This window comes from Phycodurus eques, chromosome 4 (genome assembly GCF_024500275.1).
Source record: "Phycodurus eques isolate BA_2022a chromosome 4, UOR_Pequ_1.1, whole genome shotgun sequence".
Taxonomy (NCBI): domain Eukaryota; kingdom Metazoa; phylum Chordata; class Actinopteri; order Syngnathiformes; family Syngnathidae; genus Phycodurus; species Phycodurus eques.
The window spans coordinates 14,340,089-14,361,767 of NC_084528.1; the positions used below are offsets into that span (position 1 = coordinate 14,340,089).

Genomic DNA, 21,679 nt, shown 5'->3' on the forward strand with positions numbered 1-21,679 from the left:
CAAGTGTTGAATTTTTGAGGGATAAAATATGTTTTAGGTTATTCAACAAATAGTACATCATGAAATATTAATATTGAATAAATAAAATGTGAATTAAAATGTATTATAATTTGGATTGACCAACAAATATTTAAATCTGAACAAAAATATTTCGTACAACAAAAAAGAATTTTTTTTTTTTATGAAAATCAAATACATATATTAATTTAAGTAATTATTTTCTACGTTATTTTATGCAACAACGAATGTTGTGCAGAATGGACATCTGCCCGCAGTCTGGGTCCGGAACGAGGCAAGGTCTCTTGCGGACCCAAGGTCAAGTGCCGTTAAATAAAGATATAATGGTCGCCATCCCTCGGTGGTTTTTTTTTTTCCTCCCTCAGGCTGTGAGGTACATGCAGCATTACGGTAGCCCCTGTTGTAATCACGTGAGCCAATCAAATCGTTTGTTTACCAGAAGCGATTTGGAGGAGAAGGTGCAGGTGGCATAGCCCGTTTCAAAGCAAGCAAAGTTGACTCAGAAAAAAATCGATTTAAAGAATGAACGGACATACCAGGGGCCTCACTTATCAACGCTGTGTACGCACAAAATGGGGCCTGAGAGATTCGTACACACGTTCCTGCGCAAAGTTATGTGACCTGTGGGGGGGGGGGGGGGGGGGGAGAAGAAAACCAAAAAACTTGATGGAAAAAAATGCGCGCAGTTACAGAAACACATTTTAGAGACAAGGAAATGTAGCGACGTATGAGGTGGCAAGTAGAACCCATACCTCGGCACTACACTGAAAATAAGCCCTTAATTTTATCATTAGTTGTGCGTGATTAAAATGTGGTAAATTGATTTAATTTTCCCTCTTCTCCTTATTAAGTCAAAACTAAGGACTTTTTTTTCAGTGCAGGAGCAGGAAACCTGCCAATGGGCTGCAATTGTTTTTTTTGTTTTTTTTGTTTTTTAATTGTCAAAGCAAATTCCCTACAGGTGTGCCTGTGCACGTACGAACGACTTGATAGGATTTAAGTCGTACGCCGGGTTCAGCTTTTGTGCGTACAAACACTTTTAATAGGAATCCTACGCGCTCTGATAAGTGAGGCCCAGTACTTTTGTATTCTTCCGGAATCCGCCTCAAAACCGTTGCGTCTCGTATGTTGGCGGACCGTGGCTTTAATGTTAAGCAGCACTTCCAAATGAAACAATCATTCGGTCGTCCGACTGAAGCCGGTGGCAACTATTTGCAAGATGACCAAACTGAGAGCCTCGAAAAGCAAAGCCAACAAAACTGACAACTCAACAAAAAGCCCTGGCAGTTGCAGATGAAGAAAACCAGAATGTGCCACCATCATGCTTCACTGGAGGTATGGTCTTCTTTTGGTGGTGAACAGTTTTGTGTTTGTGCTAAACCTACCTTTTGGATTTATGGACAAAAAGGTTCAACCTTTGGTTTCATTGGGCCATAACAAAATCATCCAAACACGTGGGCAAATGAGTTATGGCCCAATGGCCAACTACCAAAAAAATAATATACTTTTTTTTTTTTTTTTTTTAATAGTCCCTTGAAAGGATCCAAGGACACTCATGTGTTAGGAAAAATATATATTTTATGTCATGAAATGATGACAAGTGGTATAGAAGATGGAGGTCAAATGTATAAAATACCCTTATTAAATCTAACATGAATTTTCAAAACAGTTAAAGTATTAACTAAGTTATAATTCCTTTGCATTGGTCAATTAAGTTTGTAGGTGACGCCCCTTAAAGGTATACAGTACATCAACACCCGAACACTACAGTACAAAGTAGTAATATAACACAATGAAAACAGTTTATTTTGTTATTCTTTTTAATTCTTTTTTTTTTTCTATACAATAAAGTGTTATTTATTTTTATAAAAATCACTAAACAAAAAAAGTGGTGTGTTTTTGTTGGCTGGAGTGTATTCATGGCATTACAATTCATTTGAAAATGTATTTACTGTATGAATAAATTGAGTTATGAGCTTGGCCCGATAAAACTTGTAAATCAATGTGCCACAGTGTATTGCATTTGTAGATGAGACACTGTTATTTCACCATTACTACCATTTAATCAAAACTACGACTAGGAGATTTCCCATTGTCAGTCTTTTTTTTAATTTTTATTTATTTATTCCTCCCACCCAACCCGCCCCCAGGTTTTTCTTATCTGATGGGAGCGTTTTGCTACACTCTCGTGGCCACCATTGATGTAATACAATGGTGGCCACTAGAGTGATCATCCAAACATGGGAGACTTGCAACAAGGCTCTTGAACACATTTCCTTTGTGGAGGCACACTGACATTGGACATGCTTTTGTGGAACAATCATCTATGAAAAGTTTGTGTGATTGACGGCCCTGAAATGTGTGTGTACATGTTGTTGAATAGTCTGCATGCACGTCATGTATGACTCAGGTCACTTGTATGTTCTAAAGCCACCCCCCCCCCCCAAAAAAAAATAGTCATCTGAAATATTTTATATTAATATATTGTAATATATAAATCTTCAAAAATACTGCCTAATTACTCTTTTTTTTTTTTTGTCATTTTTAAAAATAAAAATTAAAAACTTTTTTTTTATTTTTAAGATAAACGGAAAATACATGTTTTTAAAGTTTTGTATACACCTCAGGAAATACTGAATGGAAAACATTGAATTTGTTAGCAGTTTTCAGACAGTAGTGAGAAGTGAACATTTTTGTATGAAATTAGGTTTAATATACTGTAGAAATATTTTTTTCAAAATGTAAACAAGTAAAATTTGATTAACATGTGAAGAAATATATTGAAATTATAATAATACTTTGGTTTAGGGTTTTTCAAAAAGCATTAAGTGAAAATATTTTAATAGAATTTAATTTAAAATCAAGAAATTAGTAAAACAAAATGTAATTTTCATGAAGTGCTCAGTAATACTATGTGGAGATAATATTTTGGTTTAGAGCTTCTCTCACAACCGTGAAAAGTTAACAAAGTGAATTAAATCAATTTTAAATCAAGAAAACTGTACCGGTTGTAAATTTAGTTTAATAAAAGTTTGTAAGAAAATTTTAATAGGCATATTTTTACTTTTTTTTTTTTTTTTTTTTTTTTTTTTTTAACCAGGCAAATATTTTTAGGCTGCCATTATGTTAAATTTATACATTAATTCATTCATTTATTAATTAATTTATTTATTTTGCTTGCACCACATTCCAAGAAGGAACGGTGTTCTTTGTTTGAGCAGTATGCAATTTGTAAGCAAGCCCTTAAACGCTGGCACGCACGCACGCACACACACACACAACACACACACGCGCAGACAAAGTGTTGTTTGTTGTAGATTTGCATAAAGTGTGTCGAGCGCAGCGTCACTCTCGCATCTTGTTGTGTTGTGGAGGCGACGGTGACACTGAAGGTGGATGTGAGAATCCGTCCCTGCGCCAGCACTTTCCCAAGCTGAGGTAACAGAAAACAATCATTTATGGGCTGAAATATGTGCCAGTAGGAACTGAACTTGAATAATTTATATTTGAATTGAGCGGCACGGTGACGGACTGGTTAGAGCGTCTGCATCACAGTTCTGAGGACCGGGGTTCAATCCCCGGCCCCGCCTGTGTGGAGTTTGCATGTTCTCCCGTGCCTGCGTGGGTTTTCTCCGGGCACTCCGGTTTCCTCCCACATCCCAAAAACATGCTTGGTAGGTTAATTGACAACTCTAAATTGCCCGTCGGTGTGAATGTGAGTGCGACTGGTTGTTAGTTTGTGTGTGCCCTGCGATTGGCTGGCAACCAGTTCAGGGTGTACCCGATGATAGTTGGAACAGGCTCCAGCAGGCCCGCGGCCCTAGTGAGGAGAAGCGGCTCAGAAAATGGATGGATATATTTTAATTTGGTAAACTTCATTGTATTAAAAAACATAATTTGAATTTTTATTGTTTAATTTGACAAGTTGCATTTAAAAACGGAATCTGAATAGTATAATTTGAAATTGAATTGATGAGTTTGGAACTGAAACTTGAAAATTCAATTTCAAATTGGCTGTGACAGACACCCGGATGTCTGTCACAGTTAATTTGAAATAGAATTTGTCGACCTGAATCTTAAATGATCAAACTGGATGTGAAAGTATATAATGAGAATTTTCATTGCGGATAAAATATCCTTACATTCACTTTCAAGTTTATTGGTCTTCAGTTCCAAACTAATCAATTCAATTTAAATTATACTATTCAGATTTCGCTTTTAAATGCAATGTTTCAAATTAAACAATACAAATTCAAATTGTTTTTCAAATTCCGTTTTTTAATGCAATTAGTCATGTTTAGCATTTCAAATATAAATAAATCAAAGTCAGTTCCTGCTAGCACATATTTCAGCCCATAGTGTACATGGTCATGGTGAGTCAAGTCAAATAAAATGATTTTGATTGTAGGGGATTTTGCGGATTTGCACCTACCATCTTTTGTATGTTACTCTGCCACCTGCACAGCTGCACAGTTGTCTTTGTTTTCAGATGCTATGGCTAAATGCTCTGCCCTGAGAGGAGGAAAAGCAGGACGAGGAAGGAAAGAAAAACAGTCAAACAGGTGAAGAGAATCAAAACAGAATTTGTTTTGATTCAGCAGGAGAACATTGACTGGAGAAGGAGGAGAAAAGTATGATGTCATCTACCATTGCTGCCTTTATTCATTCATAATCTATTTTAAATGCATTTTAACATAATTATGCATTACTCGGCATTTAATCAATCGCAACTGTACTGTTAGAATTGAATGCAAGGACCTGTACGAATGTGGATATCCACAGGCACTAACGGTGCACTCATTCATCATCCATCCATCCCTTCTAACTTCATCCATCCACTCTAACTTCATTTATCAGTCAGTCACATTCATCCATCGATTCTAACCTCATCCATTCATACATCAATTATAGCCTCATCCATCCATTCTTACCCCAGCCATCAATTCTGTCATCCCATCTGTCTATTCTATTCATCCATCCACCATCTAATTTAACCTTATCCAACCATCAGACATCCATCAATGCTAACCCCTTCCATCCATCCATTCTAACCTCATCCATTCTTCCATCTATTCTAACCTCCACTCTTTCATTCATCCAGCATATCCATCCATCATTTGTCCATTCATCCAGTACATCTATCTATTGTAATCTGTTACAACCTCATTTCTTCTGATCTCATCCATCCATGTGCGCATCTATTCTATCCCTATTGATCCATCATCATCATCACCCATCAAGTTTAACCTCCACCACACTAACTGCATTCACCCATTCATTTATTCGGCATCAGAACGCCCGCGACCCTAGTGAGGATAAGCGGTACAGAAAATGCATGTATGGATCTATCTATCCATCATACATACAGTACATGCATACATACTGTACATTGTAACCTTCATGGAGATAGATACTTTATGCAGCCTATGATGGAAATCAAATTGTGTATTATAACTTCAACCGTCCACCCATCTACAAAAAAAAAAGGCAGTGGTATTGCTGTTATTTTAAAGTCATTATTTCAGTGTAAAGAAATTATATTGGGTGATTTTAGCTCTTTTGAATAGCAGTTTTTTTTTTTTTTTTTAGTTAAGGTGACCCAAAGGTTACCAAACTGTGAATGCTGATACAGTTAATGAAGTTTTGGATAATTTCACCTGGAAAATCTCAAATGTCATGAATGCTGTCGCTCATATTAAAACCAAGAAAACATTGAGGCGTCTAGAACACTGTGGAGGAGCACGATAATGGTAAAGACCTCTAAATCAAAGTGTAGGAAAGCCGAACATAAGTGGAGAAAAACTAAACTCCAAATTGACTATGATCTCTACAGACAGTCTGAAATTTTAACCAACAGTTAGTCAGGGCTAGACAGCAACATTTTACTGAAATCATCAGTAAGAACTTCTACAATACTCACACTCTGTTTGCTGTGATTGAGAAGCTCACAACCATAATCAAACCACAACAAAACTGAGATTGTTTTTGGCAATAAAGAAAAGAGGATTGCTGTTGGTAAATACCTGGAGTCACTCTCTTTAAAACCCAAAGACCAAGTCAGAAACCTTGGTGTTCAGATCGATTCCGAACAGACCTTCAACAGTCATATCAAATCAATTACTAAAACGGTCTTCTACCAGCTGAAGAACATATCCAGAGTGAAGGCTTGCATGTGACAAGCAGACTAGGAAAAGCTCATCCATGCTTTTATCTCAAGTAGACTTGACTATTGTAATGGTCTTCTGACTGAACTCTCCAAAAAGAGCATTAGACAGCTGCAACCCATTCAGAAGGCTGCAGCTCGGGTTCTGACCAGAACAAAGAGGTCAGAGCATATTACTCCAATTCTAAAGTCTTTACACTGGCTCCAAGTCAGCTTTTGAATAGATTTTAAAGTTCTGCTACTGGTCTATAAACCACTAAATGGTTTAGGTCCTGATTACAGAAAAACTATGCTAATGGAATATAAACCCAGTAGGGCTCTAAGATAGACAGACTCAATTCAAATCTATTTAACTGATTTCTTGATTCAACAGCTCTGGGGGTAGGTAATCAAGCTTGGGTACGGTGAGTGAAAATGACCCCAAGAAGATGTAATTAGCAACAGTTTATTCATGATTCATTATTTGTATCACACAGAGCCAGGTTGGTAGCTTTGAATATTGTTTCCCTCTTAATAAATAAAATACCCATTTAACAACGGCATTTTTATCTTTTTTTTTGCATTTATCTTTGATATTTACATTTGTTTGATCTTCAACGTTAAAGCGGAGAAAGTATTTTAAGAATTTGAGAAGTGGGCAATACTTTTTCACAGCTCTGTAGTCTAACCTCATAGATCAATTTGTCCACTCATCTACCCATCTGTTGGTCCGACTGTCCAGCTATCATCTATTCATCCATCCATCCATTATAGTCAAGGTTTATCCGAGAGCAGTGGTGTTGGTAGGCCTAATTTAGTGGGCCTGAAGCCCCCCTAAAAACTTGTCAAGCCCCCCAAAAAAATATTTGGTAGCATGTGTCGTCCCCCAACCCCCCGACAAAAAATATTTGCGGGAAACAAATGTCAAAACCTAGCGACACGGCTGTCCGAGAGGATTTCAAAGTAATGAAACGGCGAATGAGTGCAGCATAAAGAGTATGAAAATGTTTATGTTCCAAAAGGAAAGATGGGCAGGGGGAAAAAAGGGACAGCCAACAGGCGGAGGAGGATGAGGTGAACATTTTTTCTCTTACCTGGATTAATGAGATGGATGTAGAACTGATGTTAGCTAGCAGGCTAGCAATTATTTTCCTCATTCATTCATCTTCCGTTCCGCTTATCCTCACTAGGGTCGCGGGCGTGCTGGAGCCTATCCCAGCTATTTTCGGGCGAGGCGGCGTACACCCCGAACTGGTCCCCAGCCAATCGCAGGGCACATATAAACAAACAACCATTCGCACTCACATTTATACCTACGGGCAACTTGGAATCTTCAATGAACCTCCCACGCGTGTTTTTGGGATGTGGGAAGAAACCACAGAAAAGCCACGCAGGCACGGGGAGAACATCCAAACTCCACACAGGCGGGGCCGGGGATTGAACCCCGGTCCTCAGAACTGTGAGGCAGATGTGCTAACCAGTCTTCCGCCGGCTAGCCATTATGTTTTGCTAAATTACCCAAAGACAACCAACATTTTATGCATACCTGTGAGAAAATGTCTTGATGATGGATGTTTGCTTCCTGGTCTGTCCTACATTGGTACCTCGACTTAAGAGTGACCCCACTTACAAGTTTTTAGAGATACGAGGCATTGCTCCGAAATTTTGTTTCTTTCTTTTTTGCCTTGAGTTTTCAGCAAAAATGTTAATTATAACGGCTGGATGGCGGCAAACCTTCATAGGCTGCAGCGGCCTTGCAGATAGTGAACAATTCTTGTTTACTGAAAAACTAAACATAAAGTAAGAGACATGTTGTGTCGGTAACCAAACCACAGTACCTTTGCGTCATAAAAGTCTGTTAGCTTTAATGCTAACACACTATGCAAAACGCCATAGACTGGCTAACAAAACTAGCATCAGTATTACAGTAGTTACAACCCTTTAAACAACATTCGAACACGAGCTGTAGCAACGCAAGCAGAGTGACATAATACACGCTGGCACATATTCTTTATCCTCTGCGAAAACGACTAATATTACTGCGGCTTAGGGAGTAGTCATATGTAAGTATTAAACTTCCCCCCGATGGCCAAGGTGCACACACCAGAAAGAGCAGCACAATTTCACTGGGTATTGAATCATGAAATCATGATTCACAAACTCTTTAATCCTTTCCATTCTTTTTAATTATGTATCTTTTCATGGTACTATATAATACTGTAGAGCAGTGGTTCTCAAACTGTGGTACAAGTACCACTTGTGGTGCACGACAGAATCGCTGAAATAAAGGTTCAAATTGTGCATGCTACAGTGGTTTGAACTTTGTCTTGTAAAATCCAGTACAGTACATTTGTTAAGTACAGTTAAGTTTTAGTCAACTTTCAGTTCAATCCATATATTTGCATTTAATCTTTTAGAACAGTTTGTTTTCAAACATTTATTTAGAATACATATATACACTTTTGTTTATCAATACCTACTTTTAATTCAACCATTATGTAAGTCGTGTCTCTTCAAAACTGCATAATGTTACAGTGGCTTACAATAATATGAATGAACAATATACTTTTTTGGAGCCCAACCTGAGCTTCGTGTTTCATGAGCACCTGCGGCTAGTACGCGACTGTATTGTGATGTTGATCATTACGGTGGTACTTGGAGAGCCAAGCATGTTTGAGTTGGTACTTGGTGTAAAAAGTTTGGGAACCACTGCTGTTGAGGGCGATGTTTGTCATAAAAAAAAAAAAACATGTTTCAAAATCTTTCGATGGTGTTTATTTGGAGGCTGGAACAGATGAATGGCCTTTCCGTTCATTTCAACGACGAAAGATGATTTGAGTGTTTTGAGCTACGGTCATCGTCATGGGATGAATTAAACTGCTATCACTTTTCTGCCACCCGGAAGTACTCTTTGCGTCTTGTTTACTAATATTATAAAAAGGTTTGTTGACTCACGCGCTCTCCCTCAAGGCCTCCTCGCCGGCGGCTGAGATCTTCCTGTAACAGTAGATCATCTCCACCAGAAGCCACAGCTGCAGACCGATTATGGACACATACATCATCACCTCAGACAGGATGGACGCGATCCCACGCGTCACTGACACACGAAGGAACAACACAGGTGCGTTCATGCTTAGCGCTTATTGTATCGTCGCCCCAAAAATCCAAGAAAAAAGCTAAAGGGTGCATACCTGTGGGCACCACGCGTACGTTAATGATCTTGCTCGTGTTGGTGTGGAAGGTGTAGTCGTCGTAGACGAGCACACGGCTGAAGACGCACATGTACGTGCCCGTGTCGTTGAAGGTCACGTTGGCGATGTAGATGGAGCCATCCTGGAGGTCGAGCGTACGTCTGTTGCCGCGCCACTGCACGCGTGACTCGAAGCGCTCGTCCAGAATCGAGCCGTGCTCATCCTCGTAGCTGTACAACTGTTCGACAAACCGTACAATTCATTAAGAGTAATACTAATTTTATGAGTATTATTTCCAGGACCTGTTGTTAATTTCATTAAAAGCATCAACACTATGTGCAATGCATAATTTGAATCAATTACATTGTATTTATTTACTATCATTAAAAGATATTTTATTGGGGGAAAAAATGTCAATTCAATTTAAAAAATTACAAGAACGCATTTTTATAAAAAAAAAAAAAAGTTGAGTTATTTTGAATGAAATTAGTCACTCATAAAATGTGTAGTTTTACATTAATTGAATTACATATTTTTAACAACCTTTTTATATTTTCAATTTAAAAGTTAAGTTTAAATGTAAAAAAACAAATCTATATATTTTTTTATCAATTGCATATGCGTGTGCTTTATTGTAAATCCTCAATATGTGTAGAACATAGTTTCTTTCTCAAGGCCCACTGTCACAAAAAAAAAAAAACCTACAACAATAACAAGAATAAGATCCTTGAAGAAAGAAAGATCCTTGAAGCGGTTATAAATAAGTGGTAAAATCCCTCAAAATAAAATATAAAAATAAATTGAGAATTAAATAACAAATGAAAAAGTAAATGTTTTTAAACATTTTTAATTTAAATAATTTTAACTTTTGCAAGCTGTTTATCTTACATTTGTAATTCAATCTAAAGTGCTCTATTTAAAAAAAAAAAGAGAGATTTGTCTGTGTAATTTTTCGTCAAGTTAATTTTTAAATTAAGTTTAAAATGTGCGATGTAAAATTCATAATTGAAAAATAATTGTGTAATTTTACCTTTTTTAATTTATTTTAAAACATTTGAATCATTACGAACTATATGTCGTGTCTAACCTTACATTTGCAATTCAATATAAACTTTTCCTTTTCATTTTAAAAATCAAAAGCTATCTGTAAAGAGTACATAATTTAATTGAAATGTTTTTTATTCATTAAAAGACAGTTGAATTGTGCAATATGTAATTTTACATTATGAAATCAATTTAAATGAGTAATACAATAATTTAAAATGAAAAAATATATGCATCTTTATTGAAACTTAAAAATAAAAGATGTGTAATGTGTGACATCTTTTTAATGTAATGTAAAATAAAATTTTAAAGGTATTATTTTAACATATCTAATTCAATGAAACAGTTTTCATGGCCGTGTTACATTATTGATTCAAAATCAACCATTTCATTAAAAAAAAGAAACAAATTATTTGTATTAAGTATAATTTAAAATGTTTTTTAAAGATAGGTTAAATGTGTCATTCAACATTTTAATTAAATTTTTAATGTAATGTCATTTAAAAAAAATTAAAGGTTTGTGAAGTTAAATATTTTTTATTAAATCTTCATTGCATTCTCAAAAATAAACCATGCGTAATAAATGTCTATCTCAATCCCTCTCTATCTCAAACATTTAATGTAATTTTAGGAAATGGAATTTGGTATTTATAATTACCATTTCCTTTAGAATATTAAAATGTACAAATTACAAGTACAATGTGTAATTTTCATTCATTCATTCATCTTCCATTCCGCTTATCTTCAGTAGGGTCGCGGGCGTGCTGGAGCCTATCCCGGCTATCTTCGGGCGAGAGGCGGGGTACACCCCAAACTGGTCGCCAGCCAATCGCAGGGCACACAAAAACAAACAACCATTCGCACTCACATTCACACCTACGGGCAATTTAGAGTCCTCAATTAACCTACCCCGCATGTTTTTGGGATGTGCATACCCGGAGAAAACCCACCCAGGCACCGGGAGAAAATGCAAACTCCACACAGGCGGGGCCGGCATTTGAACCCCGGTCCTCAGAACTGTGAGGCAGATGTACTAACCAGTCCGACACTGTGCCGCCTGTAATTTTCATGTTGTTTCAAATTCAATTCCTCATTTGATTTCGTCCAGTTGTATTTGCGCGTGTCACTGACGTGTGAGAAGTTGTCGTCGTTGAGGGCCTTGAAGAGCCAAGTGACGGCGGCCGTGGCCTTGACCTCGCCCCTCCTCTTGCACGAGATGCAGCCCAGCTTGAATCCTCGGTTGGCTACCGCCTCCGTGTCTGAGTCCACCTCCACGCACGCCCCCGCGCAAGCGCCCGCTAAAGGGACCACACGTCAGACAGTCCACGTCACACGACGAATGTCGTGACAGCTTTTGTATTGATGAAAACATTCGACCAAGATAAATGATTTTAAACCTTTTCTCTTCATGGGTGTGACCTATAACTATAATCTATAACCTGCACAACTCAATTGGGAAGTAAAAAAAAAAAAGTGTGCACACCCTCTTTTAAGTGAGCATGTGGCTGTGTTCAAAATTAACCAATCACATTCAAACATGACTACCTGCCTCAAAAAGATTGAGTTGAATTTTTGAAAGTAATCATCCAGTTTATAGGTCACATTAACGGTTGAAAATGTTTTGAAATTATTTATATTGGTCAAATTTTCTTTGTATCAAAAACCTGGCATTTGAACAGTAGTATGTAGACTTTTTATATCGGTTGAAAATGTAAAAAAAAATAATAATAATAATAAAATTAGTAATTTTAATTATTTAATTTGTGTATTTTGTAATTTTACATTTGTAGTTTTCATTCAGTTTTAGATGTAATAAAATGTACATTTTTAATTGAATGAATTCCTAAATGTAATTAAAAGTAATTTTTTATTTTATTTTTTTATTGAAAAAAATGTGTAATGTGTAATTTAGCATTTTATTTAATGTTTTAATTAATAATTACAAAAAAACATGGAATTAATGAATACTTTTTGGGGGGAAATGCGACGTCATGATGACTGATTTGCGTTAATTACGAGGGAGCCACCATAATCTGCGCCAGATGTGCATGCATCTGCTAATCCTGATGAAAGTCATTTTTGTATGCCAAAATTCACAATCAATCATAATTTCGTAATGGAGGGAGCACAACATCTATCTATGAGAAGGTCAACATAAGCAAACAATAGGGAGCAACCAGGCAGGCTACGGGCAGCTCAATGTCAAAAACCTTTTTATGCTGACACGGTGAAATGACACAAGCAGACAGCGACCAACACACACGGACGGACGGTAAGCGCACACCGCATCAAAAATGTCAGCGCGTTACATAATCTGTGACTTGACGAGTTGGGATTACGCAACAGATATTCCAGAATTTGCCGTGTGCTAGCTCACTAATCCCTTGAATAAAATCAAGTGAGCTCAGATGCACAAACACACGCAATTATTTATATATATATATATATATATATATATATATATATATATAATAACTAATACAGACAGATGTGTCTCATAATTCTTGTAGTGCCTATTGAAAATTTCCAGATTTTATGGCTTGTCATAGTCTATTTTATTCACTAGCCTATGGGGCATTTGTGATTGAGCAGTATGAAATCTGCCTGGCAATATGTGGCCAATCAAACATGATGTCGGAATACATTTTGCTTGAAAATAGACTGGTCGTTTTCTTTTTTAAAGATCCCATGTTTAACAGTACAAAAACACCTGTTTTCTAGTATTTGGGAGTTACACAGTATTGGCTCTATGGTGCCTCAGCAAACGTGAAATATGAATTATAATCGTCCGCACATTCCTGAGTTCCATCCGCTTTGTTGCCTGAAATCAGGTCATTCGAATTTCCCGAGTTTATCTACGTCACTAGCGAAGATCTCCGCCTATAGTACCTCTCCCCTACCAACCCAGCGCTGCCAACATAACAAAGACGTGTGTTATCACAGGTGGGTCTTCTACACGGAGGCAACCAGTTTGAGGAAAGCGAGCGGTCTTAGCCAAATATGGACAAAGCGGATACAAAACTGGGTCAAACAGAAGTAGCGGTCAGAGGGGCCTTTTCTGGACACTCGTATGACAAAACCAAGGTGGTTTTTTTTTTTAATGAAAGTGACACTTTTTTTACGAAGTCCATGTTAGAAAGTCACTCTATTAAGATCTAAATAGCTAAAATGTAATATAATTATTTATCAATTTCAAAATAGGATGGAATGATGACTTACAAGTTTAATTCATTCTGTGTACATGCTCATAACTCAAAACACTCATATTGGAAATCACCTTTGCCCACTGAAATGAATGGAAAGCCCATTGATACTTTCTAACCACCTAAAAACGCCAAGAAAAAACTGAACGAAAACTCATCTTTAATAAGGAACATAGTACTCTTTAGTACTCTGAGTCAAAAGTATTGTAAACATTGAGTAATATAATTCCACCCCCGACCGACCGGCAGTACGGGACCGCACTATCAGCTGATTTGGTGCAGTTCTATAGGGCAGCGGTCCCCAATCTTTTTTGCACCACGGTCCAGTTTCACGGACCGTCGTAGTTGCTGTACAGCAAGACAGAGATGCCCACACTCCGTGGAACCCGCAGCGGCGTGTACTTGTCGCCGGTCCCTGCGCGCACCCAGCCACCACCTTCGCACCTGAGTGGCGATTTTTGCAGGGAACCTTCTCGTGCTCCGCAGCAAGCTACCGGCTGACCTCAACTAATCTGAGAAAGGAACGAATCAGTACACGGAGTGATGCCATTCAGTACGTTCATTCGAAAGATGAGTTCATTTGCACGAGTTGTTCCTCGATGACGGCACGACACGAGCCCTGTCTACCCCGAGAACAAATGTTACGATCGTGTCTGGTTGTTTTGTGTTGTGTTGCTCATAGCTGTTCTTTCTTGGGAGGTGTGTGGCCTGATTGTGAACAGGTGGGACCCGCTGATTGGCTGCATTAACGTGATTGCCACCAGGTGATTGGCCAGAGGCGGGACCAGAGGTCTTTTTAACCAGCAGATTGTTGCACTATGGGGGCTTCCTGTTCTTCCTCTGCCACCGGTTGCTTCCATTGTTCATTGGGAGGAGGGAGAAGCCGTTTCTGTTAATTTCCTTTTCTCCTGTGTTGGGTTAGGCGTGAGGTAAGAGTGTGTCTTTTATTTTTTCTCATTGTTTTTTTGGGCCGACGCATGGGGTCGATTAGCTTTGTTTTGTTTGTTGTGTCGGCATATTTCTCCCTCTGAAGCCGTAATAAACCTTGTAAACCATATTACTTGGTGGCTCTGGTTTCACTTGGGAGTGGGAAGACTGGAACGATCAGGTTAGGTTCCGGGTTTTCCCCTAGACTCTGAACGTAGCACAAAAAAGAAAATACTTGGTGGTATGCAAAAGTGCACCGATGCAATCGACTCTGGTTTTCAGTGCACCGCTGGTTATATTGTTGGTCTACGTGTTGCGGCACCATTTGTGTTCAAATGTTCGTCACTTAAAGGATTACTACAGCATGACATTGATGCTAGTTTTCTCAGCCCATTTTATTTTTTTTTTAAGTCTTTTGGGTTAGCTGTAGCGTGAGGACTTTCGTAAGGCAAAGCTACAGTAGGTCTTGGTTACACACTTGTCATTTTGTTTGTTGCAATTGACTGTAAACTTCAACTGGGAGTGGCATTAACAGCTTCAAGCCTCTTTTTGAATTGTTCATGATCTGCCAAACTGCTCCTTATGAAGCGAGTTGAGTTCACTGCCACCATGCAGCTTTCATATCTCAAATGTTTGCTTTACAAAAAAACGACTGTGCAACCGCTCCTATTTTGGGCAACTCGTATGTCCGGTCACCCGTAAGTCGAGGTACCATGAACAGTTTATTATTTTTTTTTTTATATTTACTTCTCTCCCACCCCAAATGAAGAACCACCATTGAGCCTGTGGAACCTAGTCATTGACTTACTTTCAAGTCTGCTTAGCAACATGCGGCCAATCACGTGGCGTGAAGAGATTCATTTTATTTTTGAAAATGTTGTTAGTAATTATTACAATTTCAATTAAACGGTTAAAAAAATAGAATGGCCATTAATGGAGCAAAGGACCATGGTTTAGACCACGCAAACAGGAAACTCCAAACATCTGTGACATTTCCCCGAATTCCAAGCTAGCCTGAAACTTTCCAAGAGGACAACGAGACGATTGAGTGAATGTTTGCGTCGCCGCTCCCTCTACAAAGTCGTCACTTTGACTTCGGACAATGAATGAGACTGTGACAGCCGTCCCATGGGTCGGGAGGGGGAAACTTTGATTCATGGGCCGTAAGGCCGGACGGATTAATTAGTGAGGTCACAAGGCGGCCGACATATTGTCTGCCATCAGTTTGATAACTATCCAGCTGGCCAAGATGCTCTCTCAATGAGCTGCATTCATCATGTGCATTTGTCCTTGGATGGCGCACACACACACAGGAAGTAGTGTGTCATCCATGCTGAAGGTACATAAAGGACATGACTGTCATGTAAAAAAAAATGTATTTATTTTTAAATCCTTTAGCCAATCGTGGATACGATGTCATTAGTAGGCTGACAGGTGGCCGCTCCGCAATGTTGTGTGCGTGTGATGTGCACGTTTACGTCATTGACAGTATTGGCGGCCCCCATTCTACCTCGTTTCTCTGCGTTTCTATAATAGTGCTTGTGAATTTATTTTAGTTTTTTCCTTTTTCTTCCCTGTACTACAGTTTTCTGTAGGCCGAGGCCATGTGGTCGTTCACCGTTAATGTGGCGGCCATTTGCAGAGAGATGACTTCACCCTGACGCCGTGCGGCCGTAAATGTAAAGCGATTCACCACAGTGACAACCGCATACTTCCTGGTTCTACTGCAAGAGTGCACGCATGAACTCCCTTTCTCTCATTGACACTCTTAAAAACAACCTATTAAAGTGGAAGGATTTTCATTTTTAAGTTGTAAATTTGCAATGAAAAGTTACGAAGAATTCAACTAGCTATGACTGTAGACAAGAAACAAATGCAAGCTTTCTTTGGAGTTAATATTGCTTGTTTTTATCACACTATGAAATTATTACCTAACTTTCCATACCCAATACATAATGTGAATCCAACATTTACTTCATTTTTTTATTTAATAGTTTGAAATATTTTGTAATGCAATGTTATTTGTATATGTTGTGCTTTATTTTAAATTTATTGAATTTCCCAAATTTTACTAAAGGAGTTTATATATTTAATGTTCTTATATTAGACAATTAAAGCTAAACACAATGATAGCTGTGATGCTGTATGAATTTAAATTATTTTGGACTGATATTTGTTGACTAAAACAATTTTAACTGCAATTTTGAATGTTCCATATTTTAAAAATAATTGTCTTTAATTACTAATATAACATTCCAACATGAACTGCATAATGAATATTTTTATTTGTTTATTTTTCAACATAGTTGTAATGGTAGTTTGATGTAAATTTTGTAATCTTTTGATGGTTTCATAATTCCTTTTTCCACATTTTACCAAAAAAAAAGAAGAAATTATCTATTTATTTTACATCTGTATTTTTTTTTAGCTAAATGACATCATTAATTTATCTATATTTATTGAATTTGTATTTACTGTTTTTTCTTGATTGTAATCTTATTTTCCTAATTTAATAAATTGCCCGTAGGTGTGAGTGTGAATGGTTGTTTGTTTATATGTGCCCTGCGATTGGCTGGCAACCAGTTCAGGGTGTACCCCACCTCTCGCCCGAAGATGGCTGGGATAGGCTCCAGCACACCCACGTGAGGATAAGCGGTACAGAAAATGGACGGATTAGTTTAATTTCAGTTTTAAATTTAAAGTAAGTTTAAAAATATCACTGACTTAAATAAAGTCATCCAACATGAACTTCGTAATTCATTAATTTCATTTGATTTAAATTGTGTATTCTTAATTATGTTAACTAATTTCATTTTCCACATTTTAATTAATAATGTAAAATTTGTATATACTTTATTTAGCAAAAGTTAAATTTTTAATTGAATCATTTGATTTTCCGCCTTTTAATTTGAAAATATAATGGCTATATTACATTGATCCAACATGAACTTAAGTCATATTAAGTGAATGTTAATGTGTTGTGTATTCTGAATTATTTTTGGTATTTTTCCCGTTATTTAATTTACCGCATTTTAATGAAAGATACAGTATGTATTTTTCATTGAATGTATACGTGCATATATAATCTTTGCCGAATTTCTGGCTGAAAGTGTCCTCTGCGGCCATCCATCACTGCGTTTAGTATAATGGTTAACTGTCATCCACCTTTCATCCTCATTAATATTGTCTGTGTGTTCGTTGACTTTTTCACTTCAAGCGCACCCATCCAGATTTAAAAGGCTGCTATTTTTAATCAAGGCCTCCGTCTTATGAGCTCTCGTCCAATTTCCTGCCTTATCCTAGCTCGTGTGTCCAGATGTGCTCCGGTCAACGCTGAACTCCATCCATAGCCTCCGGCACAAAAAAAAAAAAAAAAAAAACTAAGAATTAGCTTTTTGCGGTCTCTGTGTGTACTGTTTGTGACTTAAGCTGTGTTGTTTGTATTGCTGCAGCACAAACTGGAAGTAAACTCAATAATTAAGCAGCGATGAACCCTGTTGAATTCGCTTAAAATAGTTTCTTCGAACCAGAATGTCTGACTTTCTCTTCACTTTGGTGCATGGGTCCATGAAACTTCTGGATGCATCCACCCAATTTCATGTTAATCGGGGAAGTTCGAGTCAGGGGCTTTTCGAGAATCCTCAAAATGATCATCAAACTTTGATGGCATGCTCCTCTTGTGTTAGATGATGTAAGGAAAATCCTTTTGACTTTTTCATGGGTCCTGTTATGATAGCCGTCCACCAAATTTCATTTCGATCAGTCAAACAGGTGTTGGGAGGTGTTTTTCCTAACTTTCCTGGGAGTGCTACTGAATGAGTTTTCAAACACTTGTATAAATATGTTTTTTTTTTGTTATTTTTCTCCAGGCATATCAAGGATCCCAAACAGACAATATTTTTATCACTGCTCAGTGTGCGAGCTGTGATAAGAAGACAAATAGCAGCAGTTGCATGACTCAAGATAATCTTTCCGAATGCATCACATCCTTTTTGTGGCCTCTTTTAAATCCTTTGGCTTAAAACGAGATCATCTGTGACGTGCAACCTTAAAGGTTTCATCATGTCTTAGGTACCACATTTAAGCTATTTACAACTATGAATGTAAAGGTCCAAGCACCCTTCTTCCAATCATTTAACTGCCTTTTGGGGAGGCGGGGTGGGGGCAAAAAAACAAAATTGCCCCCGACATCAGTTTCACCAACCAAAATGAAATTTAGTGGACGTCTATCATAACAGGACGCACGAAAAAGTCTCGAGGACTCACGCCTGAATTTGAACAGGAAGTCTGCCATTGGGGTTTGACGCAATCAGTTTGGGTGAATTCTGTTAGTAGTGCCCCTTAAATGTTTTAAGGAATCAACCTCTGGCATCAGTTTCCCTGATAAACTTCAAATTGGTTGGGCATGTCTATCATAATAGGACGCACAAAAAAGTCTCCTACTTCCATGCCAGGAAATCAACCTTTTTGGTTTTGGATGAATTCCCCCAGAAGTGCCCCTTGTAAGCTTTGAAAAATCATAACAGTCTCAAACAATTTTACATGTTTTACTTTAACAAACTTAACAATTAAAATTTTCGAGGTTATTTTTGTTCAAAACCTTGTTTTGGCACATAATGACTTTTCAGATATGCACTTTTAAGAACTGCTCTGAACAAAAATGATACTGGCTCTTCCATTTTATTTAACTTTATTTGGGGGGGGGCGGGGGAACGTGATTTGTTCAAATGTTCTCTTCCTTTATCAGTCATTTTCTGATCTTTCTCCCTATGTGCACTCGGTGATGACCCCCTGAAATGGAGACTTGATTGGCTGAGTAAAGTCACATGTGATTGCTTAATTTGCATGTAATTGGTCTGTACATTTTGTCACTACCCTAAAACCTGTATTGCTGCGCCACGTAGAGTCCAGGAAAACTGGCACTGTATAAAACGAAAATGAACTGCAGGTCAAAAACTGTTCACAAGCGCCAGAAGTGAGTACATTCTCAAAAACCGCTCATCAGGCAGAAATAGACTACGTTCATCTCACGCTTGCCCAAAATATGAACATGTTCATGAAACTCGTTTGGGTGCAACACAAATTGTGTGACAGTTAAAAATGTTTTTGTGGCATCTGTAGTGAAAATTGAGGAATTGACACCCATCCTATAAATATTTGTAACTGCCTATAGATGCCACAAGATGGCAGAAAAGCATTTTTTTCCTATAATCACACAGCTGTGGCCTGGCAAAATGAAGCTCCTCCCTTGAGTTCAACATAGTTGCTTTGCACCACGATGCCAGTAGATGACGGCAAAGCAATGCTTTTATATTAGAGATGGCTTTGGCCTGGGCACAGAGACCAAAAAGGCGATGTTTCAGCGAATAATCAGAAAAAAAAGTCAAACATGCACTGTGGTGTTGCCATGGTAATGGAAACCAGCAACCACTCACCTTGAAGCACCACGAGAAGGGCCAGCAGTATCAATTTAAGGCGGGCCTCCACCGAGGCAGACATGTTGTCGCTGACGTCCAAATACACACACCAATGCACACAAGCTGAGCTACAGGATATATCCCAAAAAAAAATGAAGAAGAACCACAGAGAGTTGCAAAGTCTGGAAGTGATGCCCCGTGGGTGAAGAAGAAGAAGTAGGAGGAGGAACAAAAGGAGGACTTCAGTGGTCACCTCCCCAAATGGTTCGCAGCACCAGTGTCCAGTTACAGAAGAAGAATCACTCGCAGTGTCGCCTTGCAGCCTCTCCCTCAACTATTTATAATGGACCAGGTGAACTGCTCTCGCTCCTCTTTTTCTTCTATTTTCTTCTTCTTTGGCTTTATCCCACAAGGACCAAGGGAGTTTCTGACAGTAAACGTCTTGTCATGTTGAATGGAACCACAGTGTTTACTCGTTCTTTGGCTTTTTCAGTCCAAATTGTCTCTACAAATGTGCATAATTAAAGCTGCAGTCCGAAGGTTTATAATTGCAGATGCCACAAAATGGGGGCAAAACACTAGATTTTTCTAAATGAAACTCCTCAACTCACCTCAGCATAGTTCCTTGGCACCAAGATGCCAGCAAAGCACTGCTTTTGTCTAAATGAAACTCTTCAACTCACTTTAACATGGGTCCTTGGTGCCAAAACTCCACAAATTGATGGCAAAGCTCCACTTTTTGTTTAAATGAAGCTTCTCAATTGACTTCAACATATTGTCTTGGCACCAAGATGGTGCCAAAGCTGATTAAAAAAATGTTTTTACAGAAACTGTAAAAAGTGAGTTTTTCAGTTAATAACTTACAGGTTACCTAAAACAATCCACCAAGATGGCGCCAAAGTAACAATAAATTGGTGCGATTTTCAGTGAATAACAGAGGATAAGTTCCCCCCCAAAAAATCAGCAAACAGATCAAGTTTTTCAGCAAATAACTGATGATGGGCTCCCCCAAAAAAATCGAACAGGTAATTATACCTCCAAAAGTAGTCCTTTGACCTGGGCACAAAAAAGAGCTAATAGGAGGATAGGTTCCCCCAAAAATCTGCAGCTAGGTGAATCCACAGAAATTGCCTCCAAAAAAATACTTTTATTGCCAAACAAACACTTTATTTTGACAAAATCAGTGAATAACAGAGGGTAAGTTCACCCCCAAAAATTTGTGAATAGGTGAATCCACCAAGATGCCACAAGATGGCAAAAAAAAAAAAAACAGCAAATAGGTGAGTTTTTCACTGAATAATGGAGGGTAGATGTCACCCACCAAAAAATCCGCCAATAGGTGCATTTGCGAATGTTGAACCTCAAATAAGCGTTCCCGATAACACAAAACCAACCTTAAAGTGTTATGGAAGTTTTTCTCCAAGTGGATCAAATGACGGTTCAATGTTTTAAAAAAAAAAAAAAAAAATCTAATAAATGACCTTTGCTGTCAAAATATCCCCTTTCGTAAAGCAAAACTCTCCCTTGCGATGATCCAGAAGTGATCGCGTCCCCTACACGTCGCTCTAATGGCGGATGTCCCCTCTCATCAGCCATATGGTGCAGCGTCGGAGGGATTTCAAATGAAAATAAAGATTCCCTGCCAGCAAGAAAGCCATGGTCACACCTTCCCTTGGACGCCAGGGAGTCGAGGACGCGAAAGATCAGGAGTCTCGTGAGCAGACACGATGTGTCCGT

The 21,679-nt window shown here is 38.1% G+C and overlaps 1 protein-coding gene across 4 annotated transcripts; it reads right to left on the reverse strand.

Annotated features, from left to right (window-relative positions):
• Positions 1-1,849: 1,849 nt before the first annotated feature.
• On the reverse strand, positions 1,850-21,672 carry scn1ba (sodium channel, voltage-gated, type I, beta a). 4 transcript variants are annotated; one of them, XR_009768399.1, is made up of 6 exons: positions 19,961-21,672; positions 11,527-11,693; positions 9,352-9,589; positions 9,116-9,192; positions 4,451-4,530; positions 3,362-3,451 (listed from the first exon to the last, which is right to left on the reverse strand). XR_009768399.1 is itself a non-coding variant. In XM_061674104.1 (6 exons), exons 1-5 carry the CDS (start codon positions 20,022-20,024, stop codon positions 4,464-4,466), a joined length of 678 nt encoding a protein of 225 aa, XP_061530088.1. In that variant the 5' UTR covers positions 20,025-21,672; the 3' UTR covers positions 3,362-3,451; positions 4,451-4,463. The 4 variants fall into 4 exon arrangements, 3 of the variants coding, with proteins under 3 accessions (XP_061530086.1, XP_061530087.1, XP_061530088.1); XM_061674104.1 differs by having other exon boundaries at positions 9,116-9,257; XM_061674102.1 differs by lacking the exon at positions 4,451-4,530 and having other exon boundaries at positions 1,850-3,451.
• Between the last annotated feature and the right edge of the window lie 7 nt (positions 21,673-21,679).